This window comes from Strigops habroptila, chromosome Z, assembly GCF_004027225.2.
Source record: "Strigops habroptila isolate Jane chromosome Z, bStrHab1.2.pri, whole genome shotgun sequence".
Lineage (NCBI taxonomy): Eukaryota > Metazoa > Chordata > Aves > Psittaciformes > Psittacidae > Strigops > Strigops habroptila.
Genome location: NC_044302.2, coordinates 2248964 through 2269129, shown reverse-complemented (window position 1 = coordinate 2269129; position 20166 = coordinate 2248964). Strand labels below are relative to the sequence as shown.

The 20166-nt window shown below is 53.5% G+C and overlaps 1 protein-coding gene across 1 annotated transcript; it reads left to right on the top strand.

Annotated features, from left to right (window-relative positions):
* The first annotated feature begins 312 nt into the window (after positions 1 to 312).
* On the top strand, positions 313 to 19446 carry TCF25 (transcription factor 25). The gene is made up of 18 exons (XM_030511994.1): positions 313 to 527; positions 1430 to 1597; positions 2499 to 2573; positions 5136 to 5260; positions 6775 to 6840; positions 7991 to 8073; positions 8887 to 9017; positions 11782 to 11881; positions 12805 to 12898; positions 13841 to 13933; positions 14553 to 14658; positions 15037 to 15196; positions 16394 to 16481; positions 17061 to 17219; positions 17853 to 17943; positions 18222 to 18301; positions 18896 to 18968; positions 19201 to 19446. Exons 1-18 carry the CDS (start codon positions 357 to 359, stop codon positions 19360 to 19362), a joined length of 2025 nt encoding a protein of 674 aa, XP_030367854.1. The 5' UTR covers positions 313 to 356; the 3' UTR covers positions 19363 to 19446.
* Positions 19447 to 20166: the final 720 nt, after the last annotated feature.

Sequence of the window (20166 nt, the reverse complement as noted above, 5' to 3'; positions counted from 1 at the left end):
GAACACCTCTCCTGTCCCATTCCCATGCCCCAACACTGCCCCCCTGCCCCGCTGTGTGCCCGAGGCCACCCCAGCCTGTCCCCCTGTGCCCTGCAGGGCCTGTCCCCGGGTCCCCCCCCGTGTCCCCAAACTGTGACCCCGCCACGACCCCGCCGGGGACCCGTGGGAAAGCCCTCATTCCCACGCCCCCCCCACCCCGCGACATATTTCGCGCGGGGCGCGGCGCGGGGCGCGAAACAAGACGCGGGGGGGCGCAGTGCGCCTGCGCGGCGAGGGAAGGGGGCGGGCGGGGCGCGCGCGCGCGGTGGTGCGGGACAGGAGGCGGGTGCGCGCAGGCGCGGCGAGGACAGGGCTCCATGTCGCGGCGGGCTCTGCGGCGGCTGCGGGGCGAGCAGCGGGGCCAGGAGGAGCCGGGCCTGGGCGAGCTCGGCTTCGAACCCGGCCCCGATGGGCCGCCGCCGGCCGCCCCACCCCCGGGGGGTCACCACGGGCCGGCCCGCACCGGTGTCAGCAACCGCTTCGAGCTGGTGAGCGGTGACAGGGGTTGGGGCCTGTGGGGTGGCGGCGCCGGGGGGGGTGACACTGAAGGGACGTTCCGGGGGGGGCGTGATGTGGGGTTGGTGGCTGGGGTGGGAGCCAGGGGTGCGCGGCTGGGGGCGACTCGGGGCTGGGGAGTGGGAGAGGAGGGGCCTGGGTGAGGGGGGGTGAAGGGAGGGCTCAGGGGGCAGCAGCTGGGGCTGAAGTGGGGGGACCAGGCGGGGATCCAGTGGGGGGATCCTGGTGGGATCCCCCCACCAGGCTGAAGTGGGGGGACCAGGCGCAGGACCACAGGACCTGTGCTGGAGCTGGGTCTGAGTGTTGGGGTGGTGAAATGTTGGGTGAAACCGGTTTTGGGAATGTCCCGGCTGCCTTCCCAGCACAGCAAGGTCCCCTGTCTGCTTAAACTCTAGGTGTCAAAGTCTTAACGCAGCAGAGTTTAGGAGTCTGGAGATCAGGGATCTTGGTGGCACAGATGGGACCTTGGGATGATGGATCCTGGTCACTCCTTGGCCAGCCCCGCTGTTCCCTCTCCTTCCCTAGGGCTTGATTGTGTGAGCGTAGGCTCTTCCCAAGGTAGAGCTCAGACAGGGCTATGCCATGGGTGTGTTGTTGTGGCCTTCTGCTCCTCTCCAGCCAGGCAGTGAATGCGGGGCTGTTCAGACACCTCCTGGGTGACACACTTGGAATAAGGGGTCATCCTCATCCCTCTGCTGGAGAAGCTGCTCGGGCAGCTGAGCCCTGCGCTGTTTTTGTGGCGTTTCTCTCCTCTGTTTGCAGGTGGGAGAGGAGCAGACCAGATCCGTGGGGAATTCTGCTCCCTGGGCACAGGAGAGGGCAGAACACAGCCCCGCGCCAGCTGTTTCTGCAGCTTGTTCATCTCTGTGTGCAGATCACCGCCGAGGAGTCCGAGGATGAGCCACCGTCTAGAGAGGAGCGAGCGGACACCCGTCTCAGCGCACGGGATGCAGCAGAAGGGAACAGCAACGGGGCTGTGACTGAAGAGGCTGAAAGCGACAGGCAGAGGGATGGGGAGGAGGCAGAGCAGCCGGACCAAACGGTAACTGAGCCGCAGGGGGAACGTTCCTGAGGAGAACCTGGTGCTGTGTCCTCATGAGCACTGAGGCCAGGAGGAGAGAGCAGCCTGGGGTTCTCAAACAGAGATTGCTTCTCTGCTCCCTTCGCTGCGCACCAAATGGAGCTCGACATCATATGTGCGGCTGCGCTGGCGGGTGGATGCTCAGTGAAGTGTTTGTTTTGGAGAGGAAGGTGTGAAGGCTCCAAGCAGACACCAGACTTGCTCTTCGCTGTAGTGTTGTGTTGTCATTTCATGTTAAGGTTCCTGCCTGTGCTCTATATCAGCTCAGAAGTGTCTCCTTGCAGAAGCTCAAAAGGAAACGGTGCTTTAATCAACAGTTTGACATTGCGCGTCTAGCCTGTATCTCACCAGAGATGAGGGTCAGGGTGAGAGAAGTGGAATTGGCCCTCTGGCCTCACCTGTTGGGGCTCAGCGTTTGGGGTTTTGGTTGCCAGGCAGTGTGGCCAGAGGAGCAAAGAGCTCTGCAGTGCTTTCAGGCAGGTTTCTGTGGAGATCTGAGTGACTGGTGAAACTGTCACGTTTGCTAGAAGGACAGAAATACAGTTTACCCTAGAGACGGAAGGAGGGGTGAAACCTTGCCTCTGCACCTGGCATACCTAAACTGTTTCTTGCCTGATTTTCTAGTCTCAGACATTGATATGAAAGTCAGCTGAGGTTTAACCCTTTGTAAGCCTTAGGTGCTTTTCTCCACTTTCTCCTTGGACTTAATTTCTAGTTCTGGCAAACTTGGAAGGATGAATATTGGTTTTATTTCAGGGCCCTCCTGGCATGCTGATCCCTGTGGGAAATGCTGGTCTCCCTGTGGAGCTGTCATCCCTGCTGTCCATAGGCACACTGACGGCTGTCCCGTTTATCTTTGCAGCCCATGTTGAGTAACAAGCCACGAAAGAAGAAAAAGAAAAGGAAAACCAAGAAGACTTTGGCAGGGGAGACTCTGGTATGTCTGCATTTGCTCTGAGAGTTAGTGACTGTGCGAATTTCTCCATTGGGATAGACAAAGTGGTAACTGAGGCAGCTGCAGAAAAGATTTTGAGGCAAAAATGCTCCATTTTTGCATTGTACTCCTTGAAAATTATGAAACAGTAACAGCAGCTTTTTACTGTGGTACTTCAAGCAGCCAGGACTGGCGCAGCTCTGCAGGTGCTTAGGGCTGTGAAATCCTTTCAGCAGCATCTTCTTTCATCTCTGCTTCAAGGCTTCACCCAGGAGGGGTCCTGTGCGAGGAATTTAGCCGTTTTCTTTATATTTTCCTTGTCCTACTTAGGCAGCTCTCCCGGCTCTGCAGAGCCATGCAGAGCTCTCGCTGCCAGATTCCATCATCCACATTCCCTTCTTCCCCGTGCACAGCTGCGCACTGTCTCTGCAGTTGGAGATCTGATCACTGAATGCTGACAGGAGCATCTGCCACATGCTGTTCCTATGGGACCTGCTCCATCCCCTCAGTGATAAAGGGAGCAAGGGGACAGTGATTCTCACTAAGCTGTCTACCCCTAAGGAAGTGTGCTTGGAGCAAGTACTTTATCCAGTGTCTCTGTGTGTTGTAGATAAAACGTGAGATGAATCTGTGTGCTTGAGTGTACTTTTATCTGCTTGAGCTAGGCTGGGAGTCTGCTTGAGCTAGGCTAGGAGCCTAAATGAATCACATTATTGGTCTTCTCAATAGAAATAAAGTTCAAGTGGGAGCTGGTTTGCTGCTGTGAGGATAGTTAAATCTTAACTATGTTAACTATATCTTAACTATTCATGCAAGTGAGACCCTTTGCTCAGCATCCTGAGCCATGCTGTGCCGCAGTGCTGAAGGGTGAGCTGTGGCTCTGGTGTCAGTGCTTGGCTGGCCGCCTCCTCCCTGGGAATTCAGCTGGATATGCTCAGGAGTGAGTTACCAAGGCAGGGAACCCAATCAGAGAGCTCGTTTCATCTCACAGTCTGAGAATGACAAGCAGCAGGGTGACATCTGCCAGCTCTAGGGAGAATTCATACCTAGAAACAGGCAGTTCCATTTGCCAGCTCAAGATAATACTACGTTTGATCGAGCGCTTAAATGCAAAGCACGTTATGCACTCTTCATGTATCCCCTCCATGCGGAGTGGCTATATTTAGCTGGAAAAGGCAAGCTTGCAGTGCTGTTTGGGTGTCCTGAATGGAATTCTGTGTTCCACCCACGTTCATCATGAGGAGGATGTGAAGCGGCCGTGTAAGGAATGTGTCACTTGCTATTTCTGGGGAAAGCCAGAGGAAAATCAGGATAAAAATGTTCTACAACTGTTGAACGGGCGCTGCTGGATGTATCCTTTGTGTTGTTGGAAAATGGGAAAAGTGAGAGTGCAATATGTTAGAGTTGGGTTAAAATCAACCGGGTTTGATACCTTATTACAAGGGTCACAGCAGTAGTGTCCTGGGTTCAACTTATTTTTCTCCTTCCTGGTATCTGGTGCAGTGCTGTGTTTGGGCTTCAGTCTGAGAACAATGCTGATGACACACCAGTATTTTAGTTGTTGCTTGGTAGCACTTACCCCAGTCAAGGGCTTTTCAGTCTCTCATGCTCTGCCAGTGAGGAGGAGCACCGGAACCCGGGAGGAAGCAGAGGCAGGACACCTGACCCAAACTGGCCAAAGGGGTATTCCATACCACAGCACGTCATGCCCAGCATAGAAATTGGGAGGAGTCACCCGGAAGGCCCAGATCGCTGCTCAGGTTGGCTGGGTATCGGTCAGTGGGTGCTGAGCAATTGTATTGTGCAGCACTTGTGTTTATTGGGGTTTTTCTCCCTTTCCTTCTTAGTTTTATATTCTCTCCCTTCATTGTTATTATTATTAATAGTTTGTATTATACTTCAGTTTTTGGACTGTTCTTATCTCAACCTGTGGGATTTACATTCTTTCCATTCTCCTCCCCATCCCTCTGAGAGCTGGGTGGGAAGGAGGGGAGTGAGCAGCTGCGTGGTTCTGAGTTACCAGCTGGGCTTAAACCACAAGTAGCTTAGTGTTTCCGTAGGAAGTAGGTGGTAAAGGCTAATTATATAAATAATTCAGGATTGAAATCATCACCCCAACAGTTCAGGATGTTCTAGGGGTTGTAGTGGAAATAAACCAAACAAAGCAGGGCGAAGGCTGGGTGGGAAGGGGCAGACCAGAGACCAGACCTCCTGCCAGCTCCTGCCCAGGACAGACAGAATCAGCTGGCATGTTCAGACTCAGGATAGCAACAGCCCTGTGATACCTTGAGGCAGCGGGGAAGAGCAGCCAGTCCTTCTGGGGGGAGCTGGGGAGGGAAAGCAGGCTCTGGGCAGCATTCCCAAGGGAATAGAGTGCTGCGTGGAGAGCAGGAGGTCTCAATAAGAGAGTACATAGGCGGTGGGGTAGCACCAGGGTGACCAGTAGGTGCTACACCAGTATCGCACAGAGATCAAGATGAGCCAAAGGTCCCAGAGGCAGCGGGGTGTGATCTCTGCTGTGGTGACTCATTCTGTAGTAACTGCCTTGTCTTTGCCTGTCTTAAGGAAGACAATGACCTGGAAGACATCGACAGCTTGCTGGAGAAGATTGAGGATACCGGTGGGCTATGGCAGCAGACCCAAAGTGGAATAATTGCCGACAGCAGGCCTCTGCTCTACGTAGAGCACAGGTAGTGCCTGCTCCCTTCCTGCTTTTGGCCTTTGGTGTGACTTCTTTGGTGGTGATTTCTGTTCCCCCAAGGAGGAGAGCTGGGAGCCTCCTGGTCTGATTTGGCCATGAATTCAGGACCTTGCTTGAAGGGGGTTGTGGGAGTGGTTGTGCACATCCCCATTTCTAAGTGTTGCTCTTAGAGCTGTGTTTGGTTTTGAGCAGTGACTAATATTCTCCGCTGTCAAACCTGGTTTGAGTGGGTGACTGGACCAGATTAGCCTCCGGAGGTGACTTACAGCCTAAAATACACTCTAGGAGAATCTTTCCAGAACTGCTGAGGATGCTGGTGCGTTAGCTTTGACATCAGATTCACCTGGCCAGGTGACAGGCTGCATTCAGCCCAGCACTGGGAGAGGAGGTCCCAGTACACCGTGTGCTGTCCTCCAGGGAGCTAATTTCACCAGGAAAGCAAGTTAGACTTGTCTAACCTTTCCTGCATGTCACCATTAACAAAGTGGACTAAGCACCAAGGACGTCCAGGAGCTGGAGAATGAACCTACCTCAGACTTGACATCTGTAACATCTGGGCCTGTGTCACATTGGGAAACTTGCTGGGAATGGGCTGGCCGGCGTGTCCAGTGTGTTTTGGAGCCCTGGGATGGTGCAGATTTTGGCAGCTCTTTCTGCTGTTGGAGATAACATGTAAACCTGTGGCTGGGTCAACTTAACCAGTCGTGGTTTTGAAACCCCCAGTCACACTGCGTCAAAACTGAGTCTAGGCTGGCGCAGCCTGCTCAGGGCCACTGCAGTAAGACCAGAATGTTCATTTACCCAGAGGTGCTTTTGAACTCCAGTGACTTCTCAGGTCAAATAAACATTCAGAAACCTCTGAGAGCTGGGTAATCTTTGAGTAGGTGGGAGCTGGCAGTGCTGGATCTCAGCCTTCCCACTTCCTCTCTTCAAGCCTGGCTTATTAAGCAGCAGAGAGAAACCACTCTCAAATACATCTCCCTTCTCTGGGCCAAGTGTTAGATTAAGAACACTGTAGGTGTTGTCATGCTTTGTTACAAGATCTATGTATTAATCCTTGCCAGCCTCCATGCCGTGGTTAGGATGCTTGCCCTGAATTGCAGGCTGCTACTGCTAAACTCAGCAGCAGGTAGCTTGTCTTTTCCAGGCATGCATACCCCAGCTGTGTGCTGCTGAATGGAGGCTCACCTGGGTCTGTCCCAGGCTAAGGCCCCAGCTGCCCTGGAGAGGGCAGCAGAAGTATGTCCCAGCTCAGTGCTGTCTTTGAAGCGGAGCAGGAAGGCAGCATGCTCTTGGTGGAACAGGGCTTTTGGATGCCTCCTGTTCGTGATCAGCTTTAGTTTCCTTTCTGTGTATTGTGTCAGATCTGTGGTGTGTGTGACAGATGGGGGCTTGGCCAGAGGCAGTTTGAGGTACAGAGCACTTGGGGTTGATGGAGAGGATTCAGATCTGAGACTTTGGGCTGTGTTTAACCGCTTTTCTTTATTGTTTTAACCTCCTCAGAAACTTGAATCCAGAGAACGAGTTGAAGAGATACTTTGGGGCTCGCACTGTTCTTGGTGATCAGAGGTTAGTCCAGAACTTAATATTAAACCCTTTCAAAGTCCAGACTGATGTGTCTATCCTTCTTACCAAGTCCCCAGTTCTTACCAAGCTTACCAAGCCCCCAGTTCCAACCTGGGCAGGGAATCCAGGGTTCAGGGTGTCTTACTCACTTAGTAGTGCTTGTTGGGGCAGGAGAATATTTGTTTTGTTGTAGGGGTCGGGGAGTAAGACTTCTCCAGGTGTTTTGCTAGCATTTGCTTTTTTTCTGCTGATATCCCTGCTCATTTATCATCAGAACAACCTTCTAAAGTCCTTTCAGTCAAGTTCATTGAGTATAGACTCCTAGATTCTTTCTTCCTTCTCCAGCGTTTGTCTCCTGTGTCTGTCCCATAGTCTGATGTCTTACACAGTGGAGCCTGAATACGTTCCAGGGAGTCTCACTTGCTTTCAGGGGCCTAGAGAACCTCCTACTGTTTGCGCATGAGGTCTCTGTGCAGTTATCCATTGCACTGTGGTCAGCATCATCCAGAAAATCCCTGCTTTCATGAGCTGGTTGAAAAATGTGCATGCAAGAAAGGATTAAGCTCAGAACAGTGATGGTGGAAGCAGAAACCTTCTCTTAGAGAGTCTGTGGAAGAATATTTAGTGCTTGAGGAAGAAGCAGCAGTGCCTAGTGGAGAAGACATGACCTCGTTAGAGTAGCCTCAATTTCTGATTTCCTTCTACCCTGAACCAATGCATTGGTTGAATTTGTGAATGCAGTTTAAAGTGAATCAGTTGACATTCGAAGACACTGGTGGGAAGAGAGGTGAGTCGGGGGGATGTGGGGTTCTCTTCATGGGACCTTGGAAGCTGTTTGAAGCAAAGAGGCAGCTGAGAACCTGGCAGGAATAAAAATAGGGGAGAAGCTATTGAAGTGGAAATGCTGGAGGCGCTGGCTGGCCCACAGAGAAATGCTTCAAGTAAGGCAGAGCCTGAGTGAAAGTATGTAGTGTCTTGAAGGCAGACATGCTAAACCTCTGGGCAGAAGCCCTGTGGCAGGGCTGCAGATGGAGAAGAAGTTGGATCTCTGGTTTTTGGGTTGGTTTTTTTTTTCCCCTTTTTCTGTGTGGTTTCAGCTCTCCTCATTCTGTCAGTACAGAGAAACTGTGACCCGTTGTGTTTATTTCCCCAGGCCAAGGCAAAGGCAGCGCCAGTACGTCCGCAGCACGTGGCTGACAGTTCCAAAGAATACCTGGCCACGCTATGGCAAAACAGGTGAGGCTTTTGGTGCTGCCGCCTTGGCACGGGCGCTGCGAGAGCCTCAGTGCATGGAAACCAGAGCTGCTTTCATCAGCTGCCAGGCCCAGGCTAAGCACTGGCTGATGTAGAAAGGGAGCTGCTCTTCAGCTGATGGACATACCTCCTTCCTCAGAGGGAGAACTCTGTCGTGTTGTATCTTGGTATTTCTGGGGTTGTTTTCCCCATTACTGGAGGTAGCAGCCGATGAGAACTTCGCTTCTTAACAGCAGTGTTGCTGGATAATGAGAAATATATATATCTTCAAGGGTGATGGAGAGGGACTATTCATCAGGGACTGTAGTGATAGGACAAGGGATAATGGGTTCAAACTGAAACAGGAGAGATGTAGGTTTATAAGGCAGAAGTCCTTCCCTGTGAGGGTGCTGAGGCGCTGGCACAGGGTGCCCAGAGAAGCTGTGGCTGCCCCATCCCTGGCAGTGTTCAAGGCCAGCTTGGACACAGGGGCTTGGAGCAACCTGCTCTAGTGGAAGGTGTCCCTGCCCGGGGCAGGGGGTTGGGACTGGATGAGCTTTAAGCTCCCTTCCAACACAAACCGTTCTATGACTGATATCCATGGGGAAAGCAAGCAGCCTGCACTTCTATGGTGGGTTTCGGACTTTGACTCAAGAGAGGAGGGAAAGGGATGAAATTCTCTAGGAGTTCCTGAAGACACGTCTGGTTTTGGACCCAGTGACATGAATGAGCTTTCTGTGTGGTAAGAGAGCAGAAGAGCTGCTCTTGCTGCTGTGCTGGCAGTGGTGGTACCCACGTCCCCCATGCACCCTGTAGGTATCGCCATGCAGCTGATGGACACCAGGAGGGGAGTGCAGTACTTCACGTTCGAGCACCATCGTGAGTACCAGCAAGTGCAGTTCAAGTTCCTGGATGCTGTAGAATCCATGGACCCCAACAACATTGTGGTAGGTTGCAAAATTGGGTTGTCTGTGCTTTTACGTCCTGCAGCCTCTTTCCCTGGCAGGGGAGGTGGGCTGATGCATCCCAGGGCTTATCTCTTTTGCCAGTCTCATTTTGAGCAGTAGAGCCCTGTGCCCCCTCCATGTAGGGTGAGGCAGCGTTGCTTGCTGAGCTCCACTAAGTGACCACCTTGGTGCAAATGAAGTCCAGTGGCTGGTGGCCGAGCCTTGGTAGCTCTGCCCAAGAGCATGCCATGTAGCCATCTGGAAGAGGAGCCCACTGAAAGGCTTTGGCTGAAAGGATTGGAATAAAGCTCCCTTGTCTCAGCTCTTCAGCTGAGGAAAAATACTGTATAAATGGATCTTTAAATGGGAATCTAAACTATAGCTGTTCTATTTATAAACTTGCATGAATGAAAAATGTGGTTTTTCTTGGTATTTCAGCAAAACAGTCTTTGTATTGAAAGTTCTTCATGTGTGTCCAAGCTTGTTGAGTGGAATGGTAACATTTATAGTTTGTAGTGGTAAGCAACATTAAAATTGCTCTGCACGCTGCAGAACCATAACGGAGGTATTTTTGCTCTGAAAACCCTGGCCACATGAGCTCAGATATATGCCCTGGAGACGTTTCTTAAAGAGGCCATTGTCTACTAAATGAAAGTTAACTTCTTTCTGCTTTCCCACCCTTTGCTCATAGCCACTGCGCTCTCTCCAGCTCATAAATTCTGGCTGCTGACTCGATGGAGGGATTTGCATTAAATGATGCAAGGTAATTCCTCTGCAGCAGCAATCCACTCAAGAGCCAGTATCCTAAGGACAGCTCAGACATGGTCTTGCTTTGCAGAGCAGGATGGGTTTTCCGTGGTACATTTTAGTGTTTATGCTCAGTCCCTGTTAAGTGGGTCTGGCTACATTTGAGGATACTGGCTTTGAGCTGACGGAGGGGAGATTGAGATGAGCTCTGAGGCAGAAGCTCTTCCCTGTGAGGGTGCTGAGGCGCTGGCACAGACTTTTCCCAGAGAAGCTGTGGCTGCCCCATCCCTGGCAGTGTTCAAGGCCAGGTTGGACACAGGGGCTTGGAGCAACCTGCTCTAGTGGAAGGTGTCCCTGCCCGGGGCAGGGGGTTGGAGCTGGATGAGCTTTAAGGTCCCTTCCAACCCAAACCATTCTGTGATGTTCCTACAGCTTTAGTCTTCCACTCTTCTGTAAGAGTAAAATTTAACACACAAGTTCACTAATGCCAGAAGTACTTCAAACCCCAACCAGTTTATCTGCAATAACCACAGTGTCAGTGTAACTGGAGCCCAGATCTGCCGTGCTGCTGCCACTTCAGCATACAAAACCTTATTTTGAGGGGAGTCCTGCTCAGTAAGTGCTTTTTCGGCTCTTGCTAGTGGATTGAAAGGGTCTTCCTGGTGAAGTTGTGTGTCAAGAGTGCTTTTTCCCATCACCATGACCAGTGATGCTTCATCTCTTCCAAAAAGGACTGGAAAGGAACTTAAGAGCAAGCAAAGAGGGTGTAAAACTTCAGGCAAGTGGCACTGAGGCAAAGGCGCTCGGCTGGAACAGCCTAGAGCATAAAAGCTTTGTACTGTAGGTGGTCACGCTGGCCACCACCCTGCAGCTGCACGACTTCTGGAGCTTTTGAAGCTGCGTTTTTCATTTTGCAGGAAAGAAAATCCCCAAACTAAACGGTGAGGAGATCTGAAGTAGCTTCAGTATTTTAATATTGAAACTGAGTTTGAGATGCTTGGGAAAAGTAGCCTGTTTATAACATAATTAGTGAATGCAGAGGGGTTTTGTGATTAAAGTTCTATTCTGAAGCCTGGAGAAAAAACTAATCCATTACTGCTCAGGAGCTGGGTCCTGGAGTTACAATAGATGTGTCAAAATGTCCTCCTGGTACCCAGAGGAAGCAAAAGGCTAATGAAATGCCCAGAATTCTTAAGGGATAGAGAATAAAACAAAAATGTAATTATGCCTGCTGCCTGCCTCTTGACTCCTGAGTGCAGTCCTGGGCCCTCACCTTCAGAAGGGAATGGAGGAGCTGGGAGAGATTCAGAGGAGGACAGCAGAGATGATCAAAGGCCTGGCATGGCCACGGCGCTGGAAGAGCTGGGTTGGCTGGAGGAAGCTGCCTGAGGGAAGCTGCGATCAAGGGCTTACAGATCCTGCTCTGAGTGGGGAGAGATCTCCCTGCCATCCCTTCCAGCCCAGGGACGGAGCTGGCAGGTTGGGGTTAAAGGAAGTTCTTCACACTGTGTGTTGAAGTGGCAGCTTTCTGTGTCGCAGAGCTGGGATGCTGGAAAGTTACCTGTGTCAGTAAGGGAATAGATTCATGAGAGGAGATGCCACTAATGTAAACAGCATCTTTGACAGAGGGGTCCCTGAACCCCTAAAAGTTGGCAGCTTAAGGTGTGCTGGGAGCAGTCACGTGTGCCCAGCTTTGTGCCCTCTTTCCCAGGCATCTGCTTTTGGAGACAGGGCAAGATGGACCTCTACTCTGACCCAGTGTGGCTGTTCTTATGTTCTTTTAATCCATAGTTTCAGCTTTCCACGTGTGAGGGGTCTCCTGAGCGTTGCATTACAATCTGAGCATTGCCTCTCTGATGGTGTGGGACAGGAGTTCTTCACCTTCAGACCCAGGGGCAGGAAGAGTCTCTTTCTCTTGCGTGTGGTGTCCGGGCTTTCAGAGCTTGCCTTGTAGACAGGGTGCATGAGATTCCAGTGATTTGTGCCATCGTCTAATCAAGCTCATGCTCTTCTGTAGCTGCTACTTCAGATGAACCCGTATCATGTGGACTCCCTTCTGCAGCTCAGTGATGTGTGCCGGATGCAGGAGGATCAGGAGATGGCCCGTGATCTCATAGGTAAGAGCTGAAGTGAGGAGCAGAGGTCCTGGCGTGAATTAGTGATCAAAGACTTTTGGTTTTTGGTTCACAGCAAAGCAGCAAAACAGCAGGGTTGGCTTGGCTCTATGTCTGTGACTGCGGCCATGAGCACTCAGCCTTCCATTGTCCTGCAGACCAGCAGCTTTTGCTGGAGGCTTTTAAACAGAGCCAGTCATGCTTGTCTGGGGCAAAGCACATCAGCGTTCACCTTCAGAGTGAATGGAAGGATTGTCTGGACGCGCTGGAGTCCCATCAGCAGGCCATCCCTTACAGGAGGAGAGTGACTTAGTAGCTACAACATAGAGCAGTGCAAGGGGCTGCTGCAGGAAGCTTACCCCCCTGGAGGGAGCCAGCCCTGCTCTCCAGGCTAGCCTACCTTGCCTTCCTCTGACCAGCGTCTTGCAGGTCAGGCCCTGCTTGTTCCTCAGAGCTGCACGGAGCAGGAGGCATCCCAGAGGATGCTGTCCCGTGGACGGCTGTGCTGTGGCCTCTGGTGTCAAATGAGCTGCTTGGTGTCAAATGAGGCATGTGCTCTGCAGTGTGATAGCAGAAGCAAGAGATTAAGCGAGGACAGGATCTTTGGCTTCCCCTTGTGAGGATAATTGTGGCAGAGGCAGCTGTACCAACCTCAGTCGCAGACCTCCAGAAGAGTTACTTTTCCCAACTGGAGCATCATCTAATTTCCCACAGAAGGGAACAGGGCTCACCTCCCTGCGTGTATCTGTTGCAGCCACATAGTCTGAAGTAGCTTTGTGCTTTGCTAAGCTGTGAAAAAGCTTATTTCGTGGGGGTCAGAGTTCTCGGTGTCTTCTGGGCTAAATGAATTGCCATTCTGTGAGCTCTGAGGCTGTGTGGTGTGCCGGGGTCATGGCGTGCCCTGACACTGTCCTTGCTGCCTGCAGAGCGGGCGCTGTACAGCCTGGAGAGTGCCTTCCACCCCGTTTTCAGTCTGACCAGTGGGACCTGCAGGCTGGACTACCGGCGGCCTGAGAACAGGTATGTGGCACGTCTGCCTGCCCCACGCCTGCTGGAGAGCTGTCACAGCGTGTCCTGGCCTACTTTGGGCACACAGACCCAGATTCCCAGTGTCTGCTGCATCATCAGGGGGACCTTGAATGTCCCTTTCTGTCAGAGCAGGTTCTGGCGGTCGGTAGCAGCGCCCTCAGCAAGGCAGCAGCTCCTGAGATGGGTGCTGGGGTACAGGCAGCTCTTGCTTCTTTACCAAGCTCTTTCCCAAGGGATTTCTTACTGTAGCAGTAGCCGTTCCTCCCTGTCACATCCTTCTCATGTGACCAGTGCCCCTTAGTCCAAAATGGCATTTATTTTCACTGTGTGCTTATGCTTGGTCACTTTGCTGCCTGCCCGGCCTTCATCCCCAGCACTTGCCTGGCTCTTTATGTAATGACAGCTCTGCAGCTGCAGGGAAAGGTGACTTTATTCTGGGAATTTTCCAGTCAGCTGACCCATGTCATCCCTCCCGAACTGCTGTACCTGGAAGTTGCTCACATTTCCAGGACCTGCTCGCTGACAGGCTTTGTGCCATCTGTGACCTGAATGCTGCGATCTCTTAACACCAGTTCGGGTGTTAGTGCTCCCCTGGTGCACATCATGCATGCTGTGTCACTGTCCCTGTGGCTGGGCAGGCTGGGACAAGGCAGGATGCAGACTTTGGGGATTTGCTTGTTTTTGTTGTCTGAGTTGTTGGCCCTGGTCTGCAGAGCCCGGGTTTGCTGTCCCTACACTTGCACAAAGAGATAAAAGCAGTAAGAGATGGGAACATGGAGGGGTCTGTGGCACCCTGAACTGCGCCAGGCCAGGTTCCCTGGACCGTGCATGCTGCACCCCAGCGCTGGTGCTCAGGGAGCTGGGGCTGACTCTGTGTCCCCATTTGTGAGCTCCAAATCTGGCTTCTAAAACCTGTTGCTGTTCCCTGCACAGGGCTTTCTTCCTGGCCCTCTTCAAGCATCTGATGTTTCTGGAGAAGAGAGGCTGTCCCCGCACAGCCCTGGAGTTCTGCAAGCTGATTTTGAGGTAGGGCTGTACCCCATTCATTCCCTGTGGGACAGGGCAGTGCATCCCAGGCCGGGGGGAGCATGCTTCCAACTGCGCACCGAACCTAACCTCGTCAGGACAAAAACCCCAGAGGTTCACTGCTGCTCCCAGGCTCAGTGGGGGCTGTTTCTGCTCCTTGCAGATGCAGTGTCACAGGTTAGCTTTGGGCACATCTGTGGTGCTGCTTTGGAGAGAGGTGATTGTGGAGCAGGAAGTTTAAGCAGATGGGACCAGGGTGGCCCTTGCGCTTGACCACTGAGCTGTGTGCCTGGCTGGTTGGTAGAGCAGAGCTCAGAGTCCCTGTGGAGCAGATGTACAGTGGTGGCTTCAGGCTGCTGAGTTTGTGGCCATCAGTCTCCCTCCTGGGTGGTGATGGGGGGCTGTCACCCCTCTGCAGGGACATAGAGAGGGCAGGGCATTGAACTGTCGTCCTGGCCATGCGGGAACAATCGTGTTCCTGTTCTCTCCGCTTGCTGACTCACAGAAGTTCTCTGGATGCTAGTGGGAAAGTCTTTTTTGATGTAGAAACGAGGGCAGCTATTTCAGCTGTTGTGACACTGATTTTTATTTCCCTTCCTTGTGTTCTCTCCCCCTGAAGCCTTGATCCAGAGAATGACCCGCTGTGTGTGCTGCTGATGATCGATTTTCTGGCCCTCCGAGCTAGAGAATACACCTTCTTGATCCGCATGTTCCAGGAGTGGGAGGTGAGTTGCCAACCGGCAGCGCTGGTGAGAGCAACAGAGGGGGGAAAAGCTGCTTCCTGGGGCTTTCCCCGCTTGGGCTGTGCCACAGAGCATGAAGGATTCCTGAGCAGGTTAGCCCTTTGCAGCTGTGTGGCAGCCAGGCTGGCATCCCGACAGCATTGGGATGACCTGTAAAGGTTGGGGAGGGTTGTTCTTGTAATCCTGGTGCCCTGCAAACAATTGTACAGACTCAAAATTGCTTACTCAGTGGTGGGGGCACCAAGCCAGCAGCTGGAAAGTAACTTAATCGAGTGAGCAAGAGCCTGTGTGCAGCCGAGCCCCATCGAGATGGTTCTGCATAGCATCATTTCTCGGTAAATGTGTCCCTCTGATCTGCAGAGTCACCGGAACCTGTCACAGCTGCCCAATTTTGCCTTCTCTGTGCCGCTGGCCTATTTCTTCCTGAGCCAGCAGGAGGAGCGCCCCGAGCTGGAGCTAAGCCAGGCCCGGGAGAAAGCCGCCCGGCTCATCCAGCTGGCATTGGTCATGTTCCCAAGCGGTAAGTCTGTCCCCACCGGTAAGTCTGTCCCCGCAGGCTTTGCCGCTCTCTCCATCTCTGGGAGCGCAGGCTGGGTCCCAGGCACGCAAATGCAGAGGCAGCAGTTTGCCTGTGGCTTGCAAATGACATTCACCTCTGTCTGTGGGAGATGGGAGCCCTGACTCAGAGGGTGACCGGGCAGGCTGGCCATGGTGGCAGATAGAATCACAGACTGGTTTGTGTTGGAAGGGACCTTAAAACTCAACCAGTTCCAACCCCCTGCCATGGGCAGGGACACCTTCACTGGAGCAGGTTGCTCCAAGCCCCTGTGTCCAACCTGGCCTTGAACACTGCCAGGGATGGGGCAGCCACAGCTTCTCTGGGCACCCTGTGCCAGTGCCTCAGCACCCTCACAGGGACGCAGTGGTGGTGGGATTCAGCCTTCCCACACCATGGCAAGGCTGGTGACAGCGTGGTAAAGCCACATAGGGCCCCCCGCAGCCGTGAGCCCTTGACGTGAGTGTTAGGAAGAGACCGGTGATTGTTCCTCATGCTGCGCGCCCTCCTCGGAGCAGCTGATGCCCCTTCATTAGAGATGGTCATGGGCAAGTTGGGGGAGCATGAGAACCAGAGCCTGGGAGCAGGAAAATGTTTCACTCCAGGGTTGCCCAGACCAGAGACAGCAAGTCCTTCTTGGCTTTCCCTCCTAGGCACTGCTCGGCTTTAGATGTGCTCTTCATGGGTGCCCATCTCTCTTGCTTTCATCAAGTTGGTGCTGCTGTCCATGAAAGGAGATACATAGCCCCTCTGGGCCCAGAGGAGGGTGTGTCTTTATAGGCAAGAATAACCAGCTCTCGAGCAGAAGTTTAGTTTTGTGGTGGCTGAAACCATCTTTTTTTGTCATGGTGACTGAAATAAAACCCTTCTTCAAGGTCAGAGGCCAGCAGCGTTAAGTGCAGAAAATTGCACCTTATTGCACCAGGGGAAAAAAAAGTTTGTTGTTCTTTTACATTTACCCTGAACCTGTTTCCATCATCCACACAGAGATCAGAGCACAGCACAGCCCCCAACAGCATCCTCACACCCCACGTGGGTCCTCCGTCAGTGCCCTGGTGGGGTGCTGCGCCCCGGGCTAGGGCTGTGTCCCTGCAGCCCTGGCCATGCTGTGGTGCTGCTCACCAGGCTGTTGACAATGAGTTGTCTGTGTTTCTCCTGCAGTTCTTATGCCGTTGTTGGATCACTGCAGTGTGCAGCCTGATGCCAGGGTCGCAAACCATTCCTTTTTCAGGCTGAATGCTCAGATAAGGTAAGCCCTGGAGATGTTCTCAGTGAAGAGAAGGAATCGATCTTGCCTGTAGCGGGGCTTTTGCTTGCTCAGGCAGCTAATGGAGTTACAAAGCTGCGGAGGAGAATATTTGGTTTTCCTGAGTAGGCTCTTAGATGCTTTGATAATGAATTTCCATAATGGCCACCAGATAATGCTGATGTACCCACCTCACTTTAATGTGGATGGATCAGAAGTTCATACTGGTGCTTGTTGCTGCCTTTAGTGAGAGGGAGCAATGTGTGTGTGTGTGCTCTCAGGGCAGGCTGTCTCCTACCAGTCTAGATTTCCGTGACATGTGGTCCTCCTAAACATGCGAATGATCTACCCTTCAGGTCAAGGCAGTGTTAATTTTCATGTCGTGGCTGTGCTTATCCCAAAAATAGACAAAGACAGAAAAACTGGTGAAGGTAGATGGAAATAGCAAAGCAGGGAGCTTGCGTTTCCTCTCTTTGTGCTCTCATGCCGAAGCACAGTGCAGAGACGAGCCCTTGCCAGCCCGCACAGGGACCTGCAGGCAGGAAGAAGGAGGGTGCCACAACTAACAACTGTCTCCCGTAGCCAGCCTCCCGCCTTGAACCAGCTGACATGCCTCTACGTGGGAAGGACTCACTCCCTGTGGAAGGACCCAGCCGTCATGGCGTGGCTGGAAACCAACGTCCACGAGGTGCTGTGCATGGTGGATGCCCAGGACCCGCTGGTGGAGGAGTCTGAGCACAAGTGAGTGCGGCAGGAGGAGGTGAGCGGTGCTCGTACCAGCCATGAGTGATGGAATACGAGGACAGAGCAGGGCAGGGAGCCCCTCAACTACCCATCTGATGGTGGCTGCTGATGCCAAGGGCTACACAATGGGGCCAGGGAGGCAAAAGCTCTTCTGTATTTTACACAGACACGAATTAAGAGCTGTACCTCTCACTGAGGAGTGTGTGCTGCACGAGTTTCCCCCAGCCTTGGCCAGTACCTGTGCTGGGGAGGGCCTAGGGGCTGCTGGCTGGTAGAGGCAGGGATGGCTGCATGGCTCACGTGCATGTGCTGCACAGGGCAAGATTAGAAACACTTCCCAGCTCTGAGAAGCAGGAGAAAGGCATTAGGTCTTGTCCTAAACTGGAGTTAGTTTGCTCTGCTGGCCCAGCGAGAAAGATCTGTACAGTGTTGCTGAGCCGTTCTGCTCTTTGGTCTGGAGGTCAGCAGCTGCCAAGTGACTTTGGCTTTGCTTCAAGCCAGCTCCATCCAATACAGCGTGTGCCCCCAGAGCCAGGGATGCAGCTGACGATGCGCCTAGAGAAGCAGAAATGGAAATGTGGCTGTGCTGAGCTGTGCTCAGGGCAGTCCTCTGTCCCCTCCCCGCTTTAGGAGGAAGATGCGGTACCAGAGCGCGCCCAGGAATATCTACCGGCACATCATCCTCTCAGAGATGAGGGAGGCCACGGCAGCTCTGCCTCTGGTGAGTGCCACTGCGTGCACTGTGGTGGCACTCACATCCCTGCTGTGCACACAGATGCTGGGCACGTCTTAAACCCCAGACCCCAGCAAGGAACATCCACCTGACCCTGAAGTGTCCTCCCTGTAGCTCAGCTTCCCAGGACAGCGCACGGGGCATGTGTGGGCAGGCTGGGCACTGCGCTCCCCCAGGGCTGTCCAGCTGGTCTGACCATCCCCATGCCTCGGTGCGTGCTGCTGCTGGCAATGCAGCTTCACCTCTTCTTTCTCCTTTCCCCCCAGGAGGTGACCTCGCAGCCTGTGATGGGGTTTGACCCGTTGCCTCCTTTGGACTCCATCGTTTCCTACGCCAGACCAGAAAGGTACCTCCTCCACTCCTTGTTCCTGGGCTGGCACAAACAGCATGTTCCCGGCGCGCCCTCAGCCCCAGGGCTGGGTGCACGTGGGTGCTCGGAGCTGATGGTCCTCCTCCATCTCGGAGGAAGAGCCGCCTGGCTTGTAGCACATACAGGCAGGACTGGTCCTGCTGCTTCTCCTCGGTGGTCACCACTGGAGACGGCAGCTGTTTGCAGCCATTAAGGCAAAGGCCACTGAACAACTTCAGCTGTTTCTTCACCGAGGTGGTTTGGGATAAACACAGGCTGAAGCGCAGCCAGCTGCAGCGTGCACGGCCTGTTGAGGTGATGCCCATACGTGTCTTATGCATTGACCCAGCTCAGAGAAAACCTGGCAGTGCTTTTAGTGACTGCTGAAGTCAGCTGCTGCCTGCCCAGGGGGGAAAAATCCCCAAAATCCCCAGGAATCCCCCAAATCCCTGCTTCAGGGCTGGCTCGGGAGCAGCCAGGTGCTGGTCTGGACAGTGTGGTTCTCTCCAGCATCCCTGCGCTGCTGCAGCCCCAGCACAAGGTCGAGTACCAAGCTGCTCCCTTAACCCTGCTGCGACTTCTGTCTTTCAGGACGGCTCATCCATCCAACGAAAGCACTTTATCTCTCTTCTTCCGCTCGCTGTTGCCAAATTTTAACTTGCAGGTATGTGCAGTGGGCTCCTGCGGGCAAATCCAAGCGTGCTTCTGCTGTCAGTACACAGTAGTTTCCACTGCACAGTGTTTCTGCAAAGGGAGTGGCTCTTGGCATATGCAGTGTGTATTAAACGTCAGGTTGCAGAGCAGCCTGATGCTTTTTGGCAAGCAGCAGCATCTCTCCCTGCCTGCTGCAGGCATGCAGCTGCCTGCACAGCAACTCCAGCTCTGCTCTCTTGCAGGAGGAGCTCAGGCCTGATGGGGATGAAGAGGCTGGAGCAGGGCAGGACCTGAACCAGGGAGTGAACAGGCTCATGGCGGCCATGCGGGACATGCTGGCAAACATCCAGTTCCAGGAGCCCCCCCGAGATGACAACCCTGAAGGCGACGGTGACTGGGACTGAGCCAAGAGCATGTGTTGTTCCCCCTCCTCTCTGTGAACACCCCTGGACTCATGTCGACTCCAATAAAGTCACACAAGGCCCAGGCACGCGCTCACTGTGGGGATGGGCTCTGGTGGGAAGGGGGGGCTGCCGCCGTGGCACCTTTCGCCTCTCAGCAGGAGCTGAGGACTGTCTGAGCAGGCAGAGCTAATCTACAGCAGCTGTCCCTTGGCCCCCTGTCAGCTTAGTCCCTTCTGGCCTCCTCCAAGCGCGTTTGCTGCCCCCTTCCCCTCCTGCTCTTCTCCTTGTCTAGTTTAATGGCTGGAGCCGCCTTTTCCCTACTCCTGAGCCCAAAGCCTCCTTCCCTCCATGAAACAGCACTGGACCTTCCACCTCGCTGACAAAGAGCTCGGGGTCCCTGCTCTGGTGCCATCCCTTGGGGCACAGCAGGACACAGAATGGTTTGGTTTGGAAGGGACCTTAAGGATGATCTAATCCAAGCCCCCTGCCACGGGCAGGGACACCTTCCACTAGAGCAGGTTGCTCCAAGCCCCATCCAACCTGGCCTTGAACACTACAGGGCCTCCCTCAGAGCTGCAGCTCTCCCTGTGCTCCTGGAGGGATGTGGGGAGCGGCTTTTCCTTGTGCTGCAGCCGTTCCATCATGCTGGAAGCAGAAATCATCCTCCCTCTTTGTTTTCTCCCTCCATCCCTCATCTCGCCACCTTCGCCTTACGGAGCAGGGGATGAGATCAGCTGCACTCAAACCTTTTAACTCAGCCTTGCTGCCCGCAAAGCTTTTTCCCCTGTTTCTGCTGTGTAACGC

Coding starts and splice junctions, on each gene's coding strand:
- TCF25 (XM_030511994.1), top strand. CDS start 357: ATGTCGCGGCGGGCTCTGCGGCGGCTGCGGGGCGAGCAGCGGGGCCAG. Junction 14,659..15,036: donor GCATGTTCCAGGAGTGGGAG/GTGAGTTGCCAA, acceptor TCTGATCTGCAG/AGTCACCGGAACCTGTCACA. Junction 17,220..17,852: donor GTGGAGGAGTCTGAGCACAA/GTGAGTGCGGCA, acceptor TCCCCGCTTTAG/GAGGAAGATGCGGTACCAGA.